The 23726-nt window shown below is 53.1% G+C and overlaps 1 protein-coding gene and 1 long non-coding RNA gene across 4 annotated transcripts; one reads left to right on the plus strand and one right to left on the minus strand.

Moving 5' to 3' along the window:
* Positions 1-768: 768 nt before the first annotated feature.
* On the plus strand, positions 769-14350 carry LOC107523321 (uncharacterized). 2 transcript variants are annotated; one of them, XR_001601789.2, is made up of 4 exons: positions 769-852; positions 2104-2200; positions 3757-3972; positions 13438-14350. It is a non-coding gene; the product is annotated as an uncharacterized LOC107523321 (long non-coding RNA). The 2 variants fall into 2 exon arrangements; XR_009548041.1 differs by lacking the exon at positions 769-852 and having other exon boundaries at positions 1173-2200.
* On the minus strand, positions 9568-17154 carry LOC103125199 (apoptosis regulator BAX). 2 transcript variants are annotated; one of them, XM_060184405.1, is made up of 6 exons: positions 17022-17153; positions 16314-16365; positions 16050-16196; positions 14350-14485; positions 11819-11923; positions 9568-9823 (listed from the first exon to the last, which is right to left on the minus strand). In XM_060184405.1, exons 1-6 carry the CDS (start codon positions 17053-17055, stop codon positions 9719-9721), a joined length of 579 nt encoding a protein of 192 aa, XP_060040388.1. In that variant the 5' UTR covers positions 17056-17153; the 3' UTR covers positions 9568-9718. The 2 variants fall into 2 exon arrangements, with proteins under 2 accessions (XP_060040388.1, XP_060040389.1); XM_060184406.1 differs by lacking the exon at positions 11819-11923 and having other exon boundaries at positions 17022-17154.
* Between the last annotated feature and the right edge of the window lie 6572 nt (positions 17155-23726).

Genomic DNA, 23726 nt, shown 5'->3' on the forward strand with positions numbered 1-23726 from the left:
GGAATTCCCTTCGTCTCTGAGCAGTCTCTCTGGGGTTGGCCCTGTCTAGCTAACCACATACTTCTTCAGGGGCACAACGTGAAGCTGGGGTTTCTGTGGAAAAGAAAGCAGGGTCTGGGGTCTACAGATGTGTACAGTTTTCAAGCTCCCAGGTCCAGGCTGGCATGGGGGGGAGGACTCTGCTCTGGAGAAGCACCCCATGTTTTTGGGGGGTACATATAGACAACTTGATCCTATGAAGGCGGCCAGTGGGCTAGGGGTGGGTGGGTGGGTGAGTGGGTCCGGGTGGACAGAGAAGTCAGGGTTTGCTTTGTAGAGGGGCCACACCGCCCAGCGAGCTTCCCCTTAGTGGAGAGGGAGTTGGGGCAGGTGGGTAAGCTGCCGGGTCTTTGGTGGTCAGCAGAGCAGTTCTGCTGAGTCACGCTGGCTCAGCACTGGCCTCACCTCCTGTCTGCAGCCCGCCCCGGACTCTGGCAGCTAGCCAGGCCCCCACCCGGCGGGGCCCCCTCCCCCCAAGGAGCTGTCTCAGTGCCTCTTTGTCTCCCGGTCTTACTGCTTTTTTAGATCCCTTGAGCTTTTCACGGGGTTCCCTTCTGAGGCCATGTTGTCCCCTCTGTCTGGACGTCGAAGCAGTGTCTCCTCACTATTCTGAGATCTCTGGCCAGACGAGCTGTGGGGGGGGGGCGGGCCCCTGGGGGAGGGGCAGTGGTCACGGTGCAGTCACAATGGGGTCCGAGTTACTCATTCACTCAGCTGGAGACCTTTAGCCTCAGGCAGGGCAGGAGGGATTGAGAAAGCCTGCGGGCAGGGAGAGAAAGGGCGAGTGAAAGAGGACCTGTAGGCCCATGGCAGGTAGAGGGAGACAGATGCCGAGAGAAGGGAGAAAGAGAGGGAGCTGGCAACAGACAGAGGAACTGGGACACAGGGAGACAGGGACAAATTAGGCGGAGTGACCCAGAGAGAGCAGAACAGAAACTCAGATCCAGACAGAGAAGGCGACAGACAGAAAAAAAAAGAAAGGAAGGAAAGAAAACGGGGTGAGTGGGGGTGGGGCAGAGACTCAGAGAGAAAAAAGGGACAGAGACTGGGGTGGGGCAAAGAACCAGAGAGAGTAGGGAGAGACAGACGACCCTGTGAGGTGGGGATGGGGGGACAGAGACCTAGAGAGATACAGGGAGACAGAGACCCGGAGTGGGGTGGGGGGACAGAGACCTAGAGACAGAGAAGCAACAGAGGCCCAAAGGTAGTAGGGGTACAAGACCTGCTTCAGCAGAAATAGAATTACGTGTGTGTGTGTGTGTGTGTGTGTGTGTGTGTGTTTGACTGGACAATGTACATATTGCAGAGAGCATAGCTGAGCCAGAAGCTTAGTCACAAGGGCCAGGGAGACAGCATAATGGTTCTGCAAGAGACTTTCTTTCTTTTTTGCCTCCAGGGTTACCACTGCGGCTTAGTGCCTGCACTACAAATCGACTGCTCCTGGTGGCCATTTTCCCCATTTTGTTGCCCTTGTTGTTATTGTTGGACAGGACAGAGAGAAATGGAGAGAGGAGGGGAAGACAGAGAAGGGGAGAGAAAGACAGACACCTGCAGACCTGCTTCACCTGCAGGTGGGGAGCTGGGGGCTTGAACCGGGATCCTTATGCCTGTCCTTGTGCTTCATGCCACGTGCGCGTAGCCTGCTGCGCTACTGCCTGGCCCCCCTCTGCAAAACTTTTTCATGCTTGGGGCTCTGAGGTCCCAGGTTGAATTTCCAGCACCATCATAAACCAGAGCTGAGCAGTGCTCTGGTCTAGAAGGAAAAAAAAGAAGGGCTGGCTGGGTGGTCGCACATCTGGTTGAATGCATGTTACAATGCACAAGGACCCTGGCTCTAGCCCCCAGTCCCCACCTGCGGGGGAAAGCTTTGCGAGTGGTCTCTCCGTCTCTCTCCCTCCCTATCACTCCCTTGCCACTTGACTTCTGGCTGTCTCTATCCAATAAAGAAAGATAATAAAAAAATAATTTAAAAAAAAAAAGAAGAAAGAACTTAGTCAGAAGACAATAATACAGGCAACCTCTGAAGATACTAGGGACAGTAACCCCGTGTCCTTTGGACTCCAGGAGGATGAAATAAACGTTGACTGTCCACACTGCCAGGTCCCTACATTCACCTCAAGTGGTTGCCAGAAAACTGCACCTTGTGACGCGGCAACTCCGGGTGAGCAGCAGGAGAGGTGGGCTCAGCAGCGGCAGTGGCATCTGAAACTAGAGGCGAAACTGGCCGCAGCAAACCAGTGGGAATAAAACTCAAAGGCCAGCTGGAAGGAGGTGGGACTACATCGGGTCTTCCAACAACTAATATGCCTGCAGTCCTGACTGAAATGATAGTAAATGTCTTCTTCCTTTTAAAAATATTTTACCTTTTTTATATTTATTTATTCCCTTTTGTTGCCCTTGTTGTCTTATTGTTGTAGTTATTATTATTGTTACTGATGTTGTTGTTGGATAGGACAGAGAGAAATGGGAGAGAGGAGGGGAAGACAGAGAGGGGGAGAGAAAGATAGACACCTGCAGACCTGCTTCACCGCCTGTAAAACAACTCCCCTGAAGGTGGGGAGCTGGGGGTTCAAACCGGGATCCTTGTGCTTCACGCCACATGTGCTTAACCCGCTGTGCTACCGCCTGACTCCTCCCCCCCTTTATTTTTTAAGTGTAATTTCCATTTTAGTTTTTCCCCAAGAATACAGCTTTTCTGCAGGCCTCGGCTCTCACATGGGCTTTGGTGGAGGGTGGGGCAGCGGCTGAAGGCCTAGGAGTGGTGAGGGGTGCGGCCCTTCCTGGCTTCTCGGGGACTCTGGACCACCTTGCTGTGAAGGGTCATGTGATGTCACATCCAGTTTAGCAGCACATGTGGTCCGGGAGGTGGCACAGTGGTAAAGCTTTGGACTCTGAAGCAGGAGGTCCCGAGTTCGATCCCAGCAGCACATGTGCCAGCGTGATGTCTGGTTCTTTCTCTCTCCTCCTGTCTGTCTCATAAATAAAAAATCTTTCAGAAGCAGCAGCACATAAGCGTCCAGGACACTGGATTCTGAGCTCTCCCTGACGAGCTTCTCGTGGTCTGTCCGTGGCGCCATGGCCGTGGTCACTGTTCCCCTTTTTCTTGGGCTTCACATTATTTTTTTTAATATATATTTACTTATTTGTTTGTTTAATTATCTTATTTACAGAATAGAGATAACCAGAGAGGGAAGGGGGAGATAGCGAGAAAGAGACACACATACACCCGCAGCCCTGCTTCGCTCGCCATTCAGGTGGGGACCAGCGGCCGGAACCTGGGTCCTAGCGCCCTGTAACGTGAGCTCAACCTGGTGCATCGCCACCTGGCCCTGTTCCATATTCCTTATTGGACGCAATTCCTTTTATTTTTAAAGAACTTTTAAAATTATCTTTATTTATTGGATAGAGACAGCCAGAAGTTGAGAGCAATGGGGAGACAGAGAGGGAGACAGACAGACACCTGTAGCATTGCTTCACCACTCACTAAGCTTTCCCCTGCAGGTGGGGAACTGAGGGTTCGAACCCAGGTCCTTGCACATTATAACACATGCACTCAGCCAGGTGCACCACCACCTGGTCCCTATCCATCCTTCCTTTCACAGAAATTGAGAGGGAAGTGTGGGGGGGCTGTAGAGGAGAGACAGACACCTGCAGTATTGCTTCACCATTTGTGAGGCTTCCCCGTAAGGTGGGGGTCTCCTCTCCCGGGTCAACTAGGAATATGTAGGGAGACCACCTGGGACAGCAACAAGACAGGACTAGAATGACTTTGGGAACCCACCAAATCACCAGACCTCCAGACACCACAACTCTGCCCAGACCTCCAGCTCTACCCAGTTGAGAAACTTCTCTAAAGAACAAGGAATATCAAAGATCACCTGAGACTGCAACAAGACGAGACCGGGACTAGTTTGGGAGCTCACCAAGTCACCGGTGAGTGCAAACACGTGTGGCTCGTGGACAGGGAGGAGGCTGAGGAGAGACACCTGGGGCTAAAGCCCACATCTGCTCCCAAGTGGCTGGTGACAGTCTGGCAGTTCGCCACCTCCAATTGATTTTAACAACAAAAGACTGTTGGAGGGAAGAGAGGACTCCCCTAAGACTCACCAAATGCAACTGTGAGTCTCCAGTGATACTCCCCTCAGAGGCTGGAGCAGCAGGGGGAGGCCCTGGGCTGACATGGGGGGGCAGAGAACTGACCAGGGGACTCAGGAGAAGATCTACACCCCAGTGGCCTAGCGGTGGGGCTGTATAGTGGGAGCCTTTGCACATTGTTCTCCTGATGGGAATATGGTGAATAACTGCCTCAGGACCTACAGACTATAAATGGGACTTGTTTAGAAACTCAGAGGGTCAGGGGTTCAGCAGTAGTGCAGCGGGTTAAGTGCACATGGCACAAAGCTTAAGGACCGGTATAAAGATCCCGGTTCGAGGCGGTGAAGCAGGTCTGCAGGTGTCTGTCTTTCTCTCCCCCTCTCTGTGTCCCCACCTCTCTCCATTCCTCTCTGTCCTATCCAACAATGATGACATCAGTAACAAAATAATAACTACAACAATAAAACAACAAGGGCAACAAACGGGAAAATAAATAAACATAAAAAAATTTTTTTTAAGTATTTATCTGAGGCTAAGGAAAAACTGGAAGCAACAAGAAACACTTCAGCTGCGTGGGGGATGACACAGTGGGCAGGGCATTGGACTCTCAAGCATGAGGTTCTGAGTTCAATTCCTGACATCACATGTCCCAGAGTGATGCTCTGGTTCTATTTAAAGAAAGAGGGAGGGAGTCCGGCAGTAGCGCAGCGGGTTAAGCACAGGTGGCACAAAAATGCAAGGACTGGTGGAAGGATCCCGGTTCGAGCCCCCGGCTCCCCACCTGCAGGGGAGTCGCTTCCCAGGCGGTGAAGCAGGTCTGCAGGTGTCTGTCTTTCTCTCCCCCCCCCCCCCCCCCCCGTCTTCCCCTCCTCTCTCCATTTCTCTCTGTCCTATCCAACAACGATGACATAACAATAACCTACTTGAGACCTACTTCACCACATCTGAAGTGACTCCCCTGCAGGTCTCTCTCTTTTTTTTTCCTTTCTCTTTTTTAAAAGAATTTATTTATTTATTCATGAGAAAGATAGGAGAGAAAGAACCAGACATCGCTCTGGTCCATGTGCTGCCGGGGGTCGAACTCAGGACCTCATGGTTGAGAATCCAATGCTTTATCTACTGCGCCACCTTCCAGACCACTCTTTCTCTCTCTTATTATTTTTTTGCCTCCAGGGTTATTGTGGGGCTCGGTGCCTGCACCATGAATCCACTGCTCCTGGAGACCGTTTTTTCCCCTTTTGTTGCCCTTGTTGTTTTATCATTGCTGTGGTTATTATTATTACAGTTGTTGCCATTGTTGGACAGGACAGAAAGAAACGGAGAGAGGGGAAGAGAGAGGGAGACAGATACCTGCAGACCTGCCTCACAGCCTGTGAAGCAACTCCTCTGAAGGTGGGGGGGGGGAGGGGGCTCGAACCGGGATCCTTACACTAGTCCTTGCACTTCGCATCACGTGTGCTTAACCCTCTGTGGTACTGCCCGACTCCCCACTCTTTCTCTTTTTGAAAAAATCCTAATTTTTTTTTAGGGAGCCAAGCGGTGGCGCAGTGGTTAAGCACACAAGGCGCAAAGTGCAAGGACCGGCAGAAGGATCCCGGTTCGAGCCCCCGGCTCCCCACCTGCACGGGGTCACTTCACAGGCAGTGAAGCAGGTCTGCAGGTGTCTGTCTTTCTCTCCCTCTCTGTCTTCCCCTCCTCTCTCCATTTCTCTCTGTCCTATCCAACAACAACGATAGCAATAACAAGAAAATAAACAAGGGCAACAAAAGGAAAAAAAATTGTTTGCTGGATAAAGATAGTCAGAATTCAAGAGAGAAGTGATAGATAAGAGAGGAACAGAGACAGAGAGACACCTGCAGCCCTGCTTCACCACTGGCAAAGCTTTCCCCTTGCAGGTAGGGACTGGGGACTCGAACCTGGGTTCTTGTGCACTGTAACATGTGCGCTCAACTAGGTGCTAGCACCTAGCCCCATTAAAAAAAATTATTTATTCACTAGAGACAGAGAAACTCAGAAGGGAAGGGGAGACAGGGGAGAGGGAGGTAAGAGAGGAAGAGAAGCAGAGAGACACCTGCAGCCCTGCTTCACCCCTCGGGAACCTTTTCCCCTGCAGGTGGGGCCTGGTGTTTGATCCCATGGCCTTGCGCACTGTAATATGTGCACTTAACCAGGTGCGCCACCACCTGACCCCCAATAAGTAAGTCTTTAAGGTGGCACAGGGATAAAGCGTTGGACTCTTTAAAGCAGGAGGTCCCAAGTTCAATTACTGGCAGTACATGTACCAGAGTGACATCTGGTTCTTTCTCTGCTTATCTTCTTCATGAATGAATATATACGTTTAAAAATAGGGGGCTGGGGAGTTGGGCGGTAGTGCAGCGGGTTAAGCGCACATGGCACAAGGCTCCCAGTTCGAGCCCCCGGCTTCCCACCTGCAGGGGAGTCGCTTCACAGGCGGTGAAGCAGGTCTGCAGGTGTCTGTCTTTCTCTCCCCCTCTGTCTTCCCCTCCTCTCTCCATTTCTCTGTCCTGTCCAACAGCGACATCATCACCAACAACTACAACAATAATGAAGAACTACAAGGGCAACAAAAGGGAAAAAATATATAAAAAAAAATAGGGGGCTGGGTGGTGGCACAATGGGTTAACCACACACAGTATGAAGCGCAAGGACCCACCAAGGATTCTGGTTCGAGCCCCTGGCTCCCCACCTGCAGGGGGTAGCCTCACAAATGGCGAAGCAGGGCTGTGGATGTCTCTCTCCTCATGTTCTCCTCCCCTCTCAATTTCTGTGTCCTATGAAAAAAAAAGAATAATGGCCAGAGGAAAAGTATATTCTAATGCAGGCACCAAGCCCCGGCAATAACCCTGAAGGCATAAAACCCCCTTTTTAAAAACAAATAAATAAAAGAGTAACACTTATATACACGGACTTATAAACATGAACAGGGTTGTTTAAAGAGTCATGGAAAGCTTGCTAAAGTCACGTCGGGGTCAGTTCTGACTTGTGTCGGCAAACCCTGAGCTAGTTAGGTCACGGCAGCTTCAGTTATGGTCCCTTTAAGGTCCTTTGTTGTTGTTGTTTTTCTTATTTATTTGGTGATTCGCGGGTGGGGCTCAGAGCCTGCATGGGGATTCCCCAGCTCACGACAGCCTCACCCCACTCCCTCCTACAGGCAGAGCGGAGTGGAGAGGCTCTGGTGGCACTGCCCCCCCGCCCCAGGCTGTAGAGCACAGTGGCGTGTGCACTCTGCCCGGTGCGCCATGGCCTGGCCCGCACTTTAAGCTCCTTATAGAACTAGTTTGTGCACGCTATTCCCCCCTCTATGGAGTTCCTGCTCCCCTCACTGCCCTGGAATTCCTCTCTCTCTCTCCCTGACTCTTCCCCCTACCGGCCTCTGCTGGCCACGGCTTAGCTGACACTGTGCCAACCGGCCCAAGGCCCATGGGCACCACCTTTGCTGTGGTCATCCTGACTATCATCAAGCCTTCGCTGGCCTTCGCCCAGTCAGCTCTCTGAGACAAGGGCTGAGATGGCCCAGCTTGGGCTTGGCTCGGCTTGGCATTCTCTAGTGAACTGCCAGCCCAAAGGTCCCAGAGAAGACAGAGACCCAAAGAGGGAGGAGGCAGAGACCCAGAGGGGAACAGAGTCTGAGAGAAAGGGGGGCAAAGGCCTAGAGAAGGGGGGGCAGAGAACCACAGAAAAGGGAGAGACAGACAAGGGGAGGACAAGAGAACCAGTTGGGGGGACAGAGACCCAGAGAGAGAGGGGGACAGAGACCCAGAGAGAGGGGGGGACAGAGACCCAGAGAGAGAGGGGGACAGAGACCCAGAGAGAGGGGGGGACAGAGTCCCAGAGAGAGAGGGGGACAGAGACCCAGAGAGAGAGGGGGACAGAGAACCAGAGAGAGGGGGGACAGAGACCCAGAGAGAGAGGGGGACAGAGACCCAGAGAGAGAGGGGGACAGAGACCCAGAGGGAGGGGGGGACAGAGACCCAGAGAGAGAGGGGGACAGAGTCCCAGAGAGAGAGGGGGACAGAGACCCAGAGAGAGAGGGGGACAGAGTCCCAGAGAGAGAGGGGGACAGAGAACCAGAGAGAGGGGGGACAGAGACCCAGAGAGAGAGGGGGACAGAGACCCAGAGAGAGAGGGGGACAGAGACCCAGAGAGAGAGGGGGACAGAGACCCAGAGAGAGAGGGGGACAGAGACCCAGAGAGAGAGGGGGACAGAGACCCAGAGAGAGGGGGACAGAGACCCAGAGAGAGAGAGGGACAGAGACCCAGAGAGAGAGGGGGACAGAGTCCCAGAGAGAGAGGGGGACAGAGACCCAGAGAGAGAGGGGGACAGAGACCCAGAGAGAGAGGGGGACAGAGACCCAGAGAGAGAGGGGGACAGAGACCCAGAGAGAGAGGGGGACAGAGACCCAGAGAGGGAGACAGAGACCCAACGACAGAGGGGGACAGAGACCCAGAGAGAGGGACAGAGACCCAGGGAGTGGGACAGAGACCCAGAGACAGGGGGACACAGACCCAGAAAGAGAGGGGGAAAGAGACCCAGCAACAGTGGGGGACAGAGTCCCAGAGAGAGAGGGGGACAGAGTCCCAGAGAGAGAGGGGGACAGAGACCCAGAGAGAGAGGGGGGGACAGAGACCCAGAGAGAGAGGGGGACAGAGTCCCAGAGAGAGAGGGGGACAGAGACCCAGAGAGAGAGGGGGACAGAGACGAGGGGGGGACAGAGTCCCAGAAAGAGAAGTGGACAGAGACCCAGAGAGAGGGGGACAGAGACCCAGAGAGAGAGGGGGACAGAGACCCAGAGAGAGAGGGGGACAGAGACCCAGAGAGAGAGGGGGACAGAGACCCAGAGAGAGAGGGGGACAGAGACCCAGAGAGAGAGGGGGACAGAGACCCAGAGAGAGAGGGGGACAGAGACCCAGAGAGAGGGGGACAGAGACCCAGAGAGAGGGGGACAGAGACCCCTGGGGTGAGGGAAGAGACGGCCATAGAGCTGGAGAGAGGACAGAGGCCCTGAGAGAGAGAAGGCCTGAGACTTGTAATTCTCCGTGCGTGTGATCAGCTCCTGTCTGAATCCCCTTCCTTGTACACCAGCACCTTCCCAGGCCGGGCTCTTCCTCCCCAGCTCCTGCCCCCTGGCAGGATCAGACCCCAGCCCCAGCCCAGGGACCCCTCAGCCTCCCCACTACTCAGACCCTCCTCTCTGAGGAAACATACAGCTCCCTTTGGACCCAAGTGCTGGAAGCTTCCAGGTGCTGTCCTGTCCCACAGCCCCCAGCTAGCTCAGACCCTCTGCCGCCCCAGATACGCTGAGGACAGCGGCCTCCTGATGCCCCAACCCAGGGCTCCCCAGACAGCACCTGGCACCCCAGAAAAAGCCCAGCCTCCCCACACGGCCAGAGGCAGACCCAGTGACGAACTCGTGTGGCCCGGAAGAGGTTTATTGCCACCCCCACTCCCTCACCTCCCCCCACAATAATTACAAAAAGTAAGAAAAATGCCCACCCCGCCCCTCCGCCCCCAGGAAAATGCCATAACTTATGCAGAAAAACCAAAGTCCCAGGCCTCCAGGCCTCAGCCCATCTTCTTCCAGATGGTGAGTGAGGCAGTGAGCACACCGGCCACGAAGATGGTCACCGTCTGCCACGTGGGGGTCCCGAAGTAAGAGAGGAGGCCATCCTGGGGACAGGGACAGCGGTCACTCCAGCAGCCTGGCGGGCGGGGCGGAGGGCAGGACTCCAGGACAGGGGACCCGGGAGAGGTGGAGGGAGGGAGGGGGCTCTGGTGGAGTGAGGAGTGGTGGTCAGGGGGTGGCAAGGAACTCCGGGTTGGGGTGCTGGCTCAGCCTGTCAGAGCACAGGACCAGCACACCTGAGGTCCCAGACGACGCAGGATCGATCCACGGCACCACCACAGCAGTGCTCTGGTGGTGTGTCTCTCTCTCTCTGTTTTTTTTCCATAAAATAAGGGGGGTAAGGGAGATAGTTCAGCCTGTTAGAGCACCAGCTTGCTTGTCTCAGGCTCCAAAGGTTCCAGGTTCAATCTCCGGACCAGAGCCCTCAGGGCAGACAATAAAAACAATTAAAGGCATATGGTTCGGAAGCTGGTGTGGCGGATACAATGCTGGACTTACAAGTGTGAGGTGTGGACCTTGGCCCGACATCACCTGTGTCAGAGTGATGCTCTGGCTGGGTCCCTCCTATCTCTAATAAATAAAGTACATCTTAACAACAAAACAAACCAACAGCAAAGGGGGGAGGCTTTAGCTCGCCGGGTGCAGGATGGCCCTGGGGGAGCTCTGGTGCCGTGGGGTGCGTCTGTCTCTCTCCCCTGGAGCCCTGCTCAGCTCTCACTGATGCCAGTGCTGAGGATTGAACCTGGGACCTCAGAAGCCCTGGCATGAAACTCTTTTGCAGAACCACTGTGCTGTTGTATGCTTCACATAGGTTTTGGTCTCACCCCCCCGCCTCTGGGAAACCAAACCACTGTGAAGCACAGCAACACTGTGCTGTCTCCTCAGTCTCTCTCTTATTAGTATGGGGAGGGCCACACCATTACTTTGGCAGACGTGCTATTGGGGATTAAACTCGGGACCTCATGCTTTTAGGTTCAAAGCTCCTGTCACCAAGCCATTTCCCAGGCCACCTCCCAATCTTTCTGTATGAATAAAAAAAAAAAAAACTATTTGGGGAGTCGGGCGGTAGCGCAGTGTGTTAAGTGCACTTGGCACGAAGCGCAAGGACCAGCGTAAGGATCCTGGTTTGAGCCCCGGCTTTCCACCTGCAGGGGAGTCGCTTCACAGGCAGTGAAACAGGTCTGCAGGTGTCTGTCTTTCTCTCCCCGTCTTTCCCTCCTCTCTCCATTTCTCTGTTCAATCCAACAACGATGACATCAACAACAATAAAAACAAGGGCAACAAAAAGGAAATAAATATTTAAAAAAAAAAACCCATCGGGGGGGGGGGTCGGGTAGTAGCGCAGTGGGTTAAGCACACGTGGCACAAAGCGCAAGGACCGGCCTAAGGATCCGGTTCGGGCCCCCGGCTCCCCACCTGCAGAGGGGTCGCTTCACAGGCAGGTGTCTTTCTCTGTCTTCCCCCCCACCTCCATTTCTCTCTGTCCTATCCAACAGCGAACAACATCAACAATAATGACCACAAGGCTACAACAAGGGCAACAAAAGGGGAATGGAAAAAGGCCTCCAGGAGCAGTGGAGTCATGGTGTGGGCACTGAGTCCCAGCAATAACCCTGGAGGCAGAAAAAAAAAAACCTATCTGGAGTGTTGAACTTGTATATACAAGTGTGAGGCCTTGGCAGAAACACATCCTGCCAGCACACAACACTCCAGGAGGTGGCCCTGGGCGGGCAGGTGATACCAGTTAAGTCAGCGGGTCATGAGAAGTCAGAGGTCACCCAGGGGCAGGGTTACCAAGTGAGTCAGAGCTTGGCGGCCAGTTAAGAACGACAGACACACAGCCCGGGAGATGGCACGGAGCATGGAGCAAAACACGCCCAAAGTTGGATCCCCAGCGCCGCGTGTGCCAGAGTGATGCTTTGGTTCTCTCCCTCGTAAATAGATAAATCTTACACAACAGAGACAGACAGACGTGTGAACTGTGGAGGGCTCGGGAGGCCCAGAGGAGTATGTGCACATTTGGGGTCAGGGGGCCTCACCCAGCCACCCTGCTCCTGGATCCAGCCCAGCAGACGCTCTCGAAGGAAGTCCAGGGTCCAGCCCATGATGGTCCTGATGAGCTCGGGCACCTTGGTGCACAGGGCCTGCGGGAGCGGGGTGGCCTTAGCGACTGAGCCTCCGGTCTGTTCTCTTAGCTCAATGCTTCCCCTCTGGACCCCCTGCAGTCAGTCTCTTCCGAATTGGAATCACACTGTCAGCTGCCCTGCTCCCCAGCACCCCCAGGGGAAAGGCCAAAAGGCACAGCTCAGCCCAAGGGACCCGGTGGGCAGGCTGGGACTCCACGCTTCCGTTGCTCACTTCTCTCTTGGTGGCTCATGGAACTTCTTTTCCAATCTTCACTGGCACCAAATGCTGCTGCCTCAGGACCTTTGCACAGCCGGATTCTTCTGCCTCAACTAAGTAGCTCTCCCTCATCCTTCAATTCCAGTCAAAGGTCACTTCCCGAGAGAGAGAAGGCTTCCCTGACCTTCAGACCAAGAAGGCCTGGCACTCCCTGCTGTCAGCAGTCAGCCGTCAGGCCCTGTGGGCTCAGCCCCACAAATGCACCAGGAAATCCACTTCCTCTTGTGCCCATCTCAATTTTTTTTTTAATTTTTATTGAGAGAGACTTAAAGCGCCACTCTGCCACTAGGATGTTTTATGTTTGCTTGCTTGTAAGGCCAGGGCTCAACCGTGTCCGTCTCCCCCACACACACTGAGTCTCTTCCTAAGGAGAAGTGACAAGGGACCAGGTGGTGGCGCACATGGCAAAGCAAACGTTATAATGTGCAAGGACCCAGATTTAAGCCCCCTGGTCCCCACTCGCAGGGGGAGAAGCTTCACAAGAGGTGGAGCAGGGCTGCAGGTGTGTTTTTCTCTTCCCCTTTTCTCTCCATTTCTTACTACTCGTATCCAATAAATAAAAGGTAAAAGGATTTACAGTGAAGGGCCAAGCACTCACCACCTAGATTCTACAAGTTTTTGCCACTCTGGTTTCTCTTGCTCTCTGAACTATTAAAAACAAAACAAAACAAAACAAAAACGGGCTGGGTAGGCAGGAGTGCACCTGGCTGAGCGCACGTTTACAACACGCAAGGACCCAGGTTCAAGCCCCCAGTCCCCACCTGCAGGGGGAAAGCTTTGTGAGTGGTGGAGCAGTGCTGCAGGTGTCTCTCTGTCTCTCCCTCTCTGTCTCCTCCTTCCTCTCGATTTCTGGCTGTATCAAATAAAGATAAAAGATTTAAAAAGAAAAAAAAATAAAACCCTTCCTATTTAGTGAGATCTGAAAGGCTGTCTGTCTGCTTTGCCAGAAGGGTTACTGCTGGAGCTCGGTGTCTGTCAGAGGCCACCATTCCTCCCAAGACTTTTCCTCTCTGCCATGTTTTATCGTCGTCATTTCACTTATTTTAATGGGGGGGGGGGAGTGAACCAGAGAGGGAGAGAGACAGATACCTGCACCCCTGCTTCACCGCCACTCGTGAAGCTTCCCCCCTGTTCCCGGGTCCCTGTGCACAGAGACCGCGTGTGTCACCGCCCGGCCCAGCAGCGCTCAGCGTGTGAAGCTTTTCCTCCTGAAGGCAGAGCCCAGGGGCTCGATCCCGGCTTGTCACGTTTACAGTCACATGTCTGCTCCACCCCGCCGCCACCACCTAGGCCCTGGCAGGGGTCTGATTACTGACTTGTCGCCAGAGGACTGCTCTGCTCAACTCTTGCTTATGGTAGTGCTGAGGATCGGATCTGGAACCTCAGGGGCTTCAGGTATGAACATCTTTTTCTAAGTGGGGAGGTAGGGAGAGGAGGGGAGAGGGAGAGAGAGGCAGGGAAGGGGAAAGGAAGAAGACACGGGTAGCATGGCTTCACCACGTGAAGCTCCCCCCACCCCCGCAGGTTGGGGATATGGGGCTTGAACCCAGGGCCTCATGTAATGGTAATGTGTGTATTCAACCAGGTGCACCACAGCCCCGACTCCCACAGTAAAACTCTTTTTGAGCATTCCCAGATACAAAACTGTAACTCACGTGGTCCGGGAGGTGGCACAGTGGCTAAGGAACTAGACTCTCAAGCGTGAGGTTCTGAGTTCAATCCCCGGCAACACATGTACCACAGTGATGTCTGGCTCTTTCTCTCTCTCCTCCTATCTTTCTTTTAATAAGATAAGTAAAATCTTTAAAAGAAAAAAAAAAAACAAAAAACTAGAACTCACTAGATAGAAATCCCTATTTTTCAGAGCGCAGGGGAGTCCTGGTCCTTGCACGGATCATCTTTAACTCATAACTCCCATCACCTCAGTGCTCAGTCAGTCAGCTCGGTCCTCGCCATTCCCCACCACCATGGCCCCCGGGCACCGGGGCTCGGCCCCTCACCACTGCGTCCTGATCAGCTCTGCTGGCCCCGTCAGCAAATGAAGCAGCAGTGCCCACAGCCGGCTCTCAGTTCTCTCCGTGTGACTGGCCCAGGACTCCCCAGACCTCAGGGCGTGTGTGCTGGGGGGGGAACACCTCCCCAGGCCCAGAGCCCCGCAGGTGCCCACCTTTAGCACCAGTTTGCTGGCAAAGTAGAAAAGGGCGACCACCCGGCCCCAGCTGAAGTTGCCATCCGCGAACATCTCCGCTGCGACTCGGAAAAAGACTTCACGGGGGGAGTCTGTGTCCACGGCCGCGATCATCCTGCAGGGAAGAGGGGAGGAGGTGCTGGAGAGGGGGCGACAGGAGGAGTGTGCGAGCCCTGACAGTGCCCCCCCTCATCCCCCACCAAAGTGAAGGGAACCGAAGCCTGAGCCAGGCTGAAATGAAAAGCAACAGATGGGGAGTCCGGCTGTGGTGCAAAGCGCAAGAACCGCAGTAAGGATCCCGGTTCGAGCCCCCGGCTCCCCACCTGCAGGGGAGTCGCTTCACAGGCGGTGAAGCAGGTCTGCAGGTGTCTGTCTTTCTCTCCCCCTCTCTGTCTTCCCCTCCTCTCTCCATTTCTCTCTGTCCTATCTAACGACAACAGTAACAACAACAATAACTACAACAAGGGCAACAAAAGAGAATTGATAAATACTTTCTTTAAAAAAAAAAAGGTCGGGAGTCGGGCTGTAGCGCAGCGGGTTAAGCGCAGGTGGCGCAAAGCACAAGGACCGGCATAAGGATCCCGGTTCGAACCCCGGCTCCCCACCTGCAGGGGAGTCGCTTCACAGGTGGTGAAGCAGGTCTGCAGGTGTCTGTCTTTCTCTCCTCCTCTCTGTCTTCCCCTCCTCTCTCCATTTCTCTCTGTCCTATCCAACAACAACAACAATAATAACTACAACAATAAAACAACAAGGGCAACAAAAGGGAATAAATAAATAAAAAATAAAAATAATATTAAAAAAAAAAGGTGGGGATTGGACGGTAGTGTGGGTTAAGTGCACCTGGCAAAGCTCAAGGACCGACATAAGGATCCCAGTTTGAGCCCCCAGCTCCCCACCTGCAGGGGGGTCGCTTCCCAGGTGGTGAAGCAGGTCTGCAGGTGTCTTACTCTCCCCTTCTCTGTCTTCCCCTCCTCTCTCCTTTTCTCTCTGTCCTATCCAACAATGACGACATCGATAACAATAATAACTACAATAAAACAAGCGCAACAAAAGGGAATAAATATTTTTTAAAAAATAGGGGAGGGTGTTGAGTGATAGTGCACCTGGTTAAGCACACACATTACAGTGTGGAAGGACCCAGGTTCAAACCCCCAGTCCCCACCTGCAGGAAGAAAGCAGTGTCGCTGTGCTACAGGTGTCTGACGGAGCTGACTGGTCAAGAGTGTAGGTGCTGGAGTCGGGCGGTAGCGCAGGTGGCGCAAAGCACAAGGACCGGCCTAAGGATCCCAGTTCGAGCCCCCGGCTCCCCACCTGCAGGGGAGTCGCTTCCCAGGCGGTGAAGCAGGTCTGCAGGTGTCTGTCTTTCTCTCCCCCTCTCTGTCTTCCCCTCCTCTCTCCATGTCTCTCTGTCCTATCCAACGACGATGACAACAATAATAACTACAACAATAAAACAACAAGGGCAACAAAAGGGAATCAATACATAGTAAAAAAAAAAATCTTTAAAGAAAATAAATTAAAAAAAGAAAAACAAGAGATCCATGTAGGTTGGCAAGCGAGACAAGATGGGCCTTTAGCAAAGTGGCTGATGTGTGTGCGGAGAGAGATGCAGAGAGAGATGCAGGAGCGGAGGAGGAAGAGGCTGGGGGCCGCAGCACCGAAGGGCCCCAGGCTCACACCTCTGCAGCTCCACGTTGCTGTCCAGCTCGTCCCCGATGCGTTTGAGACACTCGCTCAGCTTCTTGGTGGAAGCGTCCTGGGGCGCCTGCTCCAGACCCAGCAATGGCGTGTCCCCGCTGAGGCGCCCCGCTCGGTCCTGGATGAAACTGAGAAGGAAATGGAGCGGGAGGGGCCGAGTTAAGGGCGGCGGCTGGGGGTGGGGGGTGGGGGGGCGTGTCAGGGCCTCCCCCCCCCCACCCGCCATCATCAGTGCGCACACTCACCCCTGAAGCAACAGAGACCCCGTCCTCATGATCTGCTCCGAGCTGGTGGGCCCTGCCGGGGAGAGGGGCGAGGGAAGCCGGGCCTGAGCTCTGGGCTGCGGTGGGGGGCTGCCGGGACTCCGGCAGAGAAAGTGACCCAGGGCGTGGCGGAGCGCGCCAGGTAGAGCGCACAGGTTGCCAGACTGCGCGCGGGGCCCCGGGTTCGAGCCCCTGCCCCCCGGCCCCCCCCCTGCAAGGGGGAGAAAAAGCTTCGGCAGCGCAGCAGGGCTGCAGGCGTCTCCCTCCGGCTCCGGCTCTCTGTCTCCTCCGTCCCCTCCCGACGGCCGACTGTGTCTGCGCGGAAAGTGGCGCTGACAAGGACGGACAGGGACGGCGGGGGCCTGGGTCCCGCACGGCTGCCGCGCCCCCTCCCAGCCGGCCCGAGGCAGGAAGTGGCAGCGGCGGCGGCAAGCCCGGGCCTGCCCGGGGGCCTGGACTCCGGGGTCTGCGGGAGGCCGGGGCCCCGCCGGCGCCGGGACCGGGACCGGGACCGGGACCGGGACCGGGACCCGGGTGCGGAGGCCGCGGAGACCGGGACCCCGGCGGGGCCGGCGGCTCCTGACCCGCAGAGCAGGGAGATCGCGGGGCCCCCCGGCCGGCGGGAGGGCTCCGGGGCCCCGGGCGGCGTCGGGACTCGCCCTCCTCCCGCCAGCCCGCCGCCCGCCTCACCCCCGCCTCGGGGCTGCTCCCCGGACCCGTCCATCACCGCCGCTCCCGCCGCCGCCGCTCGCCCGGTCGGTCCGCCTGGGCGGCCGCAGCACGCCCCGCGTCACGTGAGCATCCCGGCCAGCGCGCGCGCGCTCACGTGACCGCCCCGCAAAATGGCGCCCGCCAGCCGCTGCCCCGCAGGGCTGGCCGCGTCACGTGACGCGACGCGACGTGACGTGACCGCCAGAGACGCAGTTCCCGCTGGGAACGCCTGGTGGCGCTGTTTCGTTTCTCGTGGCTCTCGCCTTCTCCCCCCCATATTGTTTGTTTGTTTGTTTATGAGAAAGCTGGGAGGAGAGAGAGAGGGGGAGGGAGGGGACCAGCCATCACTCTGGTGCAGGTGCTGCGGGGCTGGAACTCGGGACCTCATGCTTGACAGTCCAATGCCTTATCACCGCACCAACTCCCCGACCACCTCTTTTTCTCTTTTCTTTTTCTTTCTTTTTTTTTTTTTAAATATTTGAATTTATTTATTGTTGGATAGAGGCAGAGAGGGAAACTGAGAAGGAAGGGAGGGAGACACCTGCAGCCCTGCTTCACCATTCGTGAAACTTTCCCCTTGCAGGTGGGGATCAGATGCTTGAACCTGGGTCATTGTGCGCTTCTCTTTTCTTTTTCTTTCCTTATTTCTTTCATTTTCCCTTTTGTTGACTAATCATGAACGAAAGGCTTCTTCTTCTAGCGTTTGCCCTTCTTCCGTAGCCAGTCAGCAGCGTCAGGTTGAGCCTGATGTCAAGTTTCGAGACCTCCTTTGAATCTGGAGAGGCGGCAGTCGTTGACTATGTGGGTCATAGTCTGTCTGTAGCCGCAGGGGCAGTTCGGGTCGTCTCTGGCTCCCCAGCGATGGAACATAGCGGCGCACCGGCCATGGCCTGTTCCATAGCGATTGAGGAGGGCCCAATCATAACGTGCTAGGTCAAAGCTGGGTTGACGCTTGCAGGGGTCTGTGATGAGGTTTTTGTTCTTTACCTCAGCTGACTGCCAGCTCTGTTTCCAAGAGTCTGGAACAGAGAAGTTCAGTGTAGGCGTAGGGGACCAGATTGGGTGACGAGACGTTAAGCGTTGGACAGGGTGGGCGAAGATCTCCGCGTATATTGGCAGGTCCACGTGGGAAATGAACTTAGATGATGCCGCATCCCGACGAATATCTGGCGGGGCGATGTTGCTAAGAACTGGCAGCCATGGAACCGGGGTGGAACGGATGGTTCCAGAAATGATCCTCATGGAGGAATATAATTTGGAATCCACCAGGTGGACATGGGGGCTACGGAACCATCCTGGGGCACAGTATTCTGTAGTGGAATAGCATAATGCCAGAGATGATGATCGTAGTGTGGAAGCGCTTGCGCCCCATGAGGAGCTGGCCAGTCTTGCAGTGATGTTATTCCTCGCGCCCACCTTTGCTGCAGTTTTTATGAGATGTTTGTGAAATGACAGAGTGCGATCGAGAGTAACGCCAAGATAGACTGGCTGGGCTTCATGCCGGATTCTCGTATCGCCAAGCTGCACATTAAGCTCACGCGAGGCCGAGGCATGGTGAAGATGGAAAACAGATGATACCGTTTTTGCAGTGCTGGGGATTAGTCGCCATTTTTTACAGTAATCAGATATCAGAGACATGTCTTTCGTGAGTGTTTCCTCGAGGATGTCGAACTTGGATGCCTGAGTTGCACAGCAGATGTCATCGGCGTAGATGAACTTCCTTGAAGAAGTTTCTGGGAGGTCATTGATGTAAATATTAAATAGCGTAGGAGCCAGAACAGAGCCCTGGGGGAGGCCACTTGAGACAAGTCTCCATCTGCTAGACTTGTCACCCTGATGCACCCTTTGTTACTGTGACACATGCACTCAGTCCAGTGTGCCGCCCCCCACCCCCACCCCTTTCCCCCTTCTCTTTCTCTTCTTTCCCTCTCCAGATACCTTTCTTTTCTTTCTCCAATATTTCATTTTTCAAGTTTTCACCAGATCAAAACATTATCATTATTTCTTTTAGATAGTGACAGAAAGGCAGAGAGGGAAAGAGACCATAACATCGAAGCTTCTTCCAATGTGCTGGTGGTCAGGCTTGAACCCCAGTCACACACGTGGCCAAGCAGCACACTATCCACGCCAGCTGTGTTGCCAGCCCAAGATGCACTTATTAACATAAGCTAGAGACAGACAGAGGCAGAGATAGATAGATAGACAGAACACCAGAGCATCACTTTGGCATATGGGATGCCAGGGATTGAACCCAGGACCTCATGCATTCAAGTTCAGGGCCTTCCTCACTGCACCATCTCCCAGGACCTCAGAGTCTCAGGCATGGTAGTCTTTTGCAGAACCACTATGCTGTCTCCCCAGCCCCCCAAATGGAAATGTGTTTAAGGAAAAGAACAGAAAGAAAGTGTGTTGGTGTATCGCACCAAATTAAAAGAGTCTGGGGTGGGTTGGGGGGGGGAGTACAGGTCCAAAAAGGATGACAGAGGACCTAGTAGGGGTTGAATTGTTATGTAGAAAACTGAGAAACTGTAGACATTAATCCCCCAATAAAGAAACTAAAAAGAAAAGGAAAGAAAAGTGTGACTCATATGCAGTGCGGGTCTGGAATCTGTTAGAAGCAGTAACTCTAGAATTGCTTTAAGTAAAATTTTAAGCATGAGTTGTAAGTATAGTTGCTTTTCTGCCTGCAGTGGAAAATGCCTGTAAAAAAAGGGGGCTAGACAAAACCCACACACCAAGATATAAGCCACCTGTTATTTGTCTTAAAGAGAACAGCTCGCCTAACCAAGTCCTTGAAACCCAACCACTTGCTCAAGGTCGAGGGAGCTGATAGCCGGTGGTCTTAGCTGACAACGAGAAAGTGTGGTAACCCTATTTTTCATAAAGGCTTGAAATTAGACAATTCTTATAGGCTGCTTAGGGTATTGCAATGTCTGAAATGATTGGATCCTGTGTCTTCTGCAAAATGCTATTGAGTGTGTATTAGAATTCTAGTTTTACCACAAGACGAACCTGAAATGGAATTGGAGTATTACACCAAAATAAAAGACTCTGGGGTGGGTGGGAAAGTGGGGAGAATACAGGTCCATGAAAAATGATGAATGAAATAGTGGGGGTTGTATTGTTAAATGGGAATCTGGGGAATGTTATGCATGTAAAAAAAAAAAAAAGAAGTAGAAACGCAAAGCAGAAATTGACTGAGTTTGGAGTATGGCACCAAAGTAAGAAAGCAGAAGTACACTAGAGTTTGCAGTGAGTACCCTCCCTAACACTTCCTCTCCACTATTCCAAGCTTTGGGTCCATGATTGCTCAACAATTTGTTTGGCTTTGTATGTTAACTCTCTTTTCAGTCACCAGGTTCCAGGTGTCATCAGGATGCCGGCCAGGCTTCCCTAGACTGAAGACCCCACCAATGTGTCCTGGAGCTCAGCTTCCCCAGAGCCCCACCCTACTAGGGAAAGAGAGAGGCAGACTGGGAGTATGGACCGACCAGTCAACGCCCATGTTCACCGGGGAAGCAATTACAGAAGCCAGACCTTCTACCTTCTGCAACCCTCAATGACCCTGGGTCCATGCTCCCAGAGGGATAGAGAATGGGAAAGCTATCAGGGGAGGGGGTGGGCGGATTGGGATTGGGCGGTGGGAATTGTGTGGAGTTGTACCCCTCCTACCCTATGGTTTTGTTAATTAATCCTTTCTTAAATTAAAAAAAAAAAATTCTAGTTTTGCATATTCCCCCTCCCTGAGTGTATTCAGAAATCCTATAAATTGTGTGGTTTGAGCCTTGTTCAGGGTCGAACTGGTAGGCTGCTGACAGTCACCTCTCGGCCTGGATTCGAATTCATAAATAAACATCTTTTGCTTCCTTGCAGTGGATGGTGGTTTGATTTTTGCTCACTAATAGAATCTGCATTATCCAGGCCCGGACATTGAAGGCAGCATCTGTCCACATGTCCTACACGCTTCACACTCCCATCTGCTTCCCGGGTTTCCCTGAGCATCTGTGAGCGCTCATTGGCGAGGCCTGTGGTCTGGTTCTGGCCGAGGGAAGCTCAGCCTTGTCAGGGAGCCAGGAACAGCTGCGCTGCTGCCTCCTGCTCCAATAGTCAAGTGCGACAAAGCAGTGACCCTGTGTGGTACTGGCTAGGTCTGCAAAATTGGTAACTAAGCATACTTTAAAAAAAAATTGGGGGAGTCGGGCTGTAGCACAGCGGGTTAAGCACAGGTGGTGCAAAGCACAAGGACTGGCATAAGGATTCCGGTTCGAACCCTGGCTCCCCACCTGCAGGGGAGTCGCTTCACAGGCGGTGAAGCAGGTCTGCAGGTGTCTGTCTTTCTCTCCCCCTCTCTGTCTTCCCCTCCTCTCTCCATTTCTCTCTGTCCTATCCAACAACGACAACAACAATAATAACTACAACAATAAAACAACAAGGGCAACAAAAGGGAATAAATAAAATAAATATTAAAAAAAAATTGGGTCGGGTGGTAGCGCAGCAGGTTAACCGCACATGGTGCAGAGCGCACGGACTGGAGTAAGGATCCCGGTTCGAGACCCCGGCTCCCCACCTGCAGGGGAGTTGCTTCACAGGTGGTGAAGCAGGTCTGCAGGTGTCTGTCTTTCTCTCCTCCTCTCTGTCTTCCCCTCCTCTCTCCATTTCTCTCTGTCCTAGCCAACAACGAACAACATCAATAACAACAACAAAAATAACTACAACAATAAAACAACAAGGGCAACAAAAGGGGAAATAAATTTTTAAAAATTAAAAAATAATTGGGGACCCGATTAAGCTCACATCTCACATTGCATAAGGACCCAGGTTCAAATCCAATCCCAACCTGCAGGGGAAAAGCATCACGAGTGGTGAAGTAGAGCTGGAGGTATCTCTCTGTCTCTGTTCCTCTCTGTCTTCACCCTCTCTTGGTTTCTCTCTGTCTCTGTCCAATAAATAAATAAAAAATTTTTAAATTAGGTGGGGGTAGATAGCACAATGGTTATGCAAAGGGACATTCATGACTGAGGCTCTAACGTCCCAGGTTCGATCCTCCACACCACCACAAACCAGAGCTGAGCAGTGCTCTTAAGATAATGAATGAATGAATGAATGAATGAATGAATGAATGAAACCTGACTCAGGTTTGAGCTTGGATCCACGCTGGTAAATGTGATGCTGGGATCAAACTCAAAACGCCATGCTTGCAGGTCCTGTGCTCTCCGATACAGACTGCTGAACGCAAGGTATTCTGGAATGGTCTGGGACAGCTCTGGTTGCAAGGAACAGCCTCCTTCTAAGGCATTAAGAGCTCCTCCACCCGCTGTAAACTAAGGCCAAGGCAGTCTATGCGCGCCCCCTGCCAGAAGAGATTATGAAGTACAAGGTGAGCACAGCTCCAGACTACAGAATCCACGTTTATTTAAGAATTTGAGAAGGAGCAAAGTGGGCTGGGCGTTGGCGCACCAGGTTAAACACACGTGTTCCAGCGCATAAGGATCTGGGTTCAAGTCCCTAGACCCCACCTTCGGTTAAACACACGTGTTCCTGCGCATAAAGACCTGGGTTCTAGTCCCTAGACCCCACCTTCAGGAGGGAAGCTTCGCAAGAGTTGAAGCAAGGCTGCAAGTGTCTTCCTCTCTATCTACCCATCCCTCTCAACTTCTCTCTGCATTTATACTACATAAATAAATAATATTATAGAGTGGAAGAGACAGCATAATGGTTATGAAAAAAAGGCTTTCATGCCTGAGGCTCTGAAGTCCCAGGTTCAATCTTTTGCACCACTTAAGCCAGAGCTGAGCAGATCCCTGGTAAAAGTAAAATAAAATTGCTAAATGGGAATCTGGGGAATGTTATGCTTGTAAAAAAAAAAAAGAAGTAGAAACGCAAAGCAGAAATTGACTGAGTTTGGAGTATGGCACCAATGTAAGAAAGCAGAAGTACACTAGAGTTTGCAGTGAGTACCTCCCTAATACTTCCTCTCCACTTTTCCAAGCTTTGGGTCCATGATTGCTCAACAATTTGTTTGGCTTTGTATGTTAACTCTCTTTTCAGTCACCAGGTTCCAGGTGTCATCAGGATGCCGGCCAGACTTCCCTGGATTGAAGACACCACCAATATGTCCTGGAGCTCAGCTTCCCCAGAGACCCACCCTACTAGGGAAAGAGAGAGACAGACTGGGAGTATGGACCGACCAGTCAACGCCCATGTTCAGCGGGGAAGCAATTACAGAAGCCAGACCTTCTACCTTCTGCAACCCACAATGACCCTGGGTCCATGCTCCCAGAGGGATAGAGAATGGGAAAGCTATCGGGGGAGGGGGTGGGATATGGAGATTGGGCGGTGGGAATTATGTGGAGTTGTACCCCTCCTACCCTATGGTTTTGTTAATTAATCCTTTCTTTAATAAAAAAAAAATTAAAAAAAAAGTAAAATAAAAATAAGAATATTAGGGAGTCGGGTGGTAGCGCAGCGACCTAAGCGCACGTGGCACAAAGCACAAGGACCTGCGTAAGGATCCTGGTTCCAGCCCCGGCTCCCCACCTGCAGGGGAGTCACTTCACAAGTGGTGAAGCAGGTCTGCAGGTGTCTGTCTTTCTCTCCCCCTCTCTGTCTTCCCCTTCCTCTCTCCATTTCTCTCTGTCCTATCCAACAACAACAACGAATCAATAACAACAATAATAACTACAA

The sequence above is a fragment of the Erinaceus europaeus genome, unplaced genomic scaffold, assembly GCF_950295315.1.
Source record: "Erinaceus europaeus unplaced genomic scaffold, mEriEur2.1 scaffold_518, whole genome shotgun sequence".
NCBI classification, from domain to species: domain Eukaryota; kingdom Metazoa; phylum Chordata; class Mammalia; order Eulipotyphla; family Erinaceidae; genus Erinaceus; species Erinaceus europaeus.

Excerpts from the sequence above, each read along its gene's own strand:
- LOC103125199 (XM_060184405.1), bottom strand. The coding sequence starts at position 17,055 with ATGGACGGGTCCGGGGAGCAGCCCCGAGGCGGGG. Across the intron at positions 14,486-16,049 it reads AGCAACGTGGAGCTGCAGAG|GATGATCGCGGCCGTGGACA; the intron begins GTGTGAGCCTGG and ends TCTTCCCTGCAG. Across the intron at positions 11,924-14,349 it reads CCAGCAAACTGGTGCTAAAG|GCCCTGTGCACCAAGGTGCC; the intron begins GTGGGCACCTGC and ends CCGCTCCCGCAG.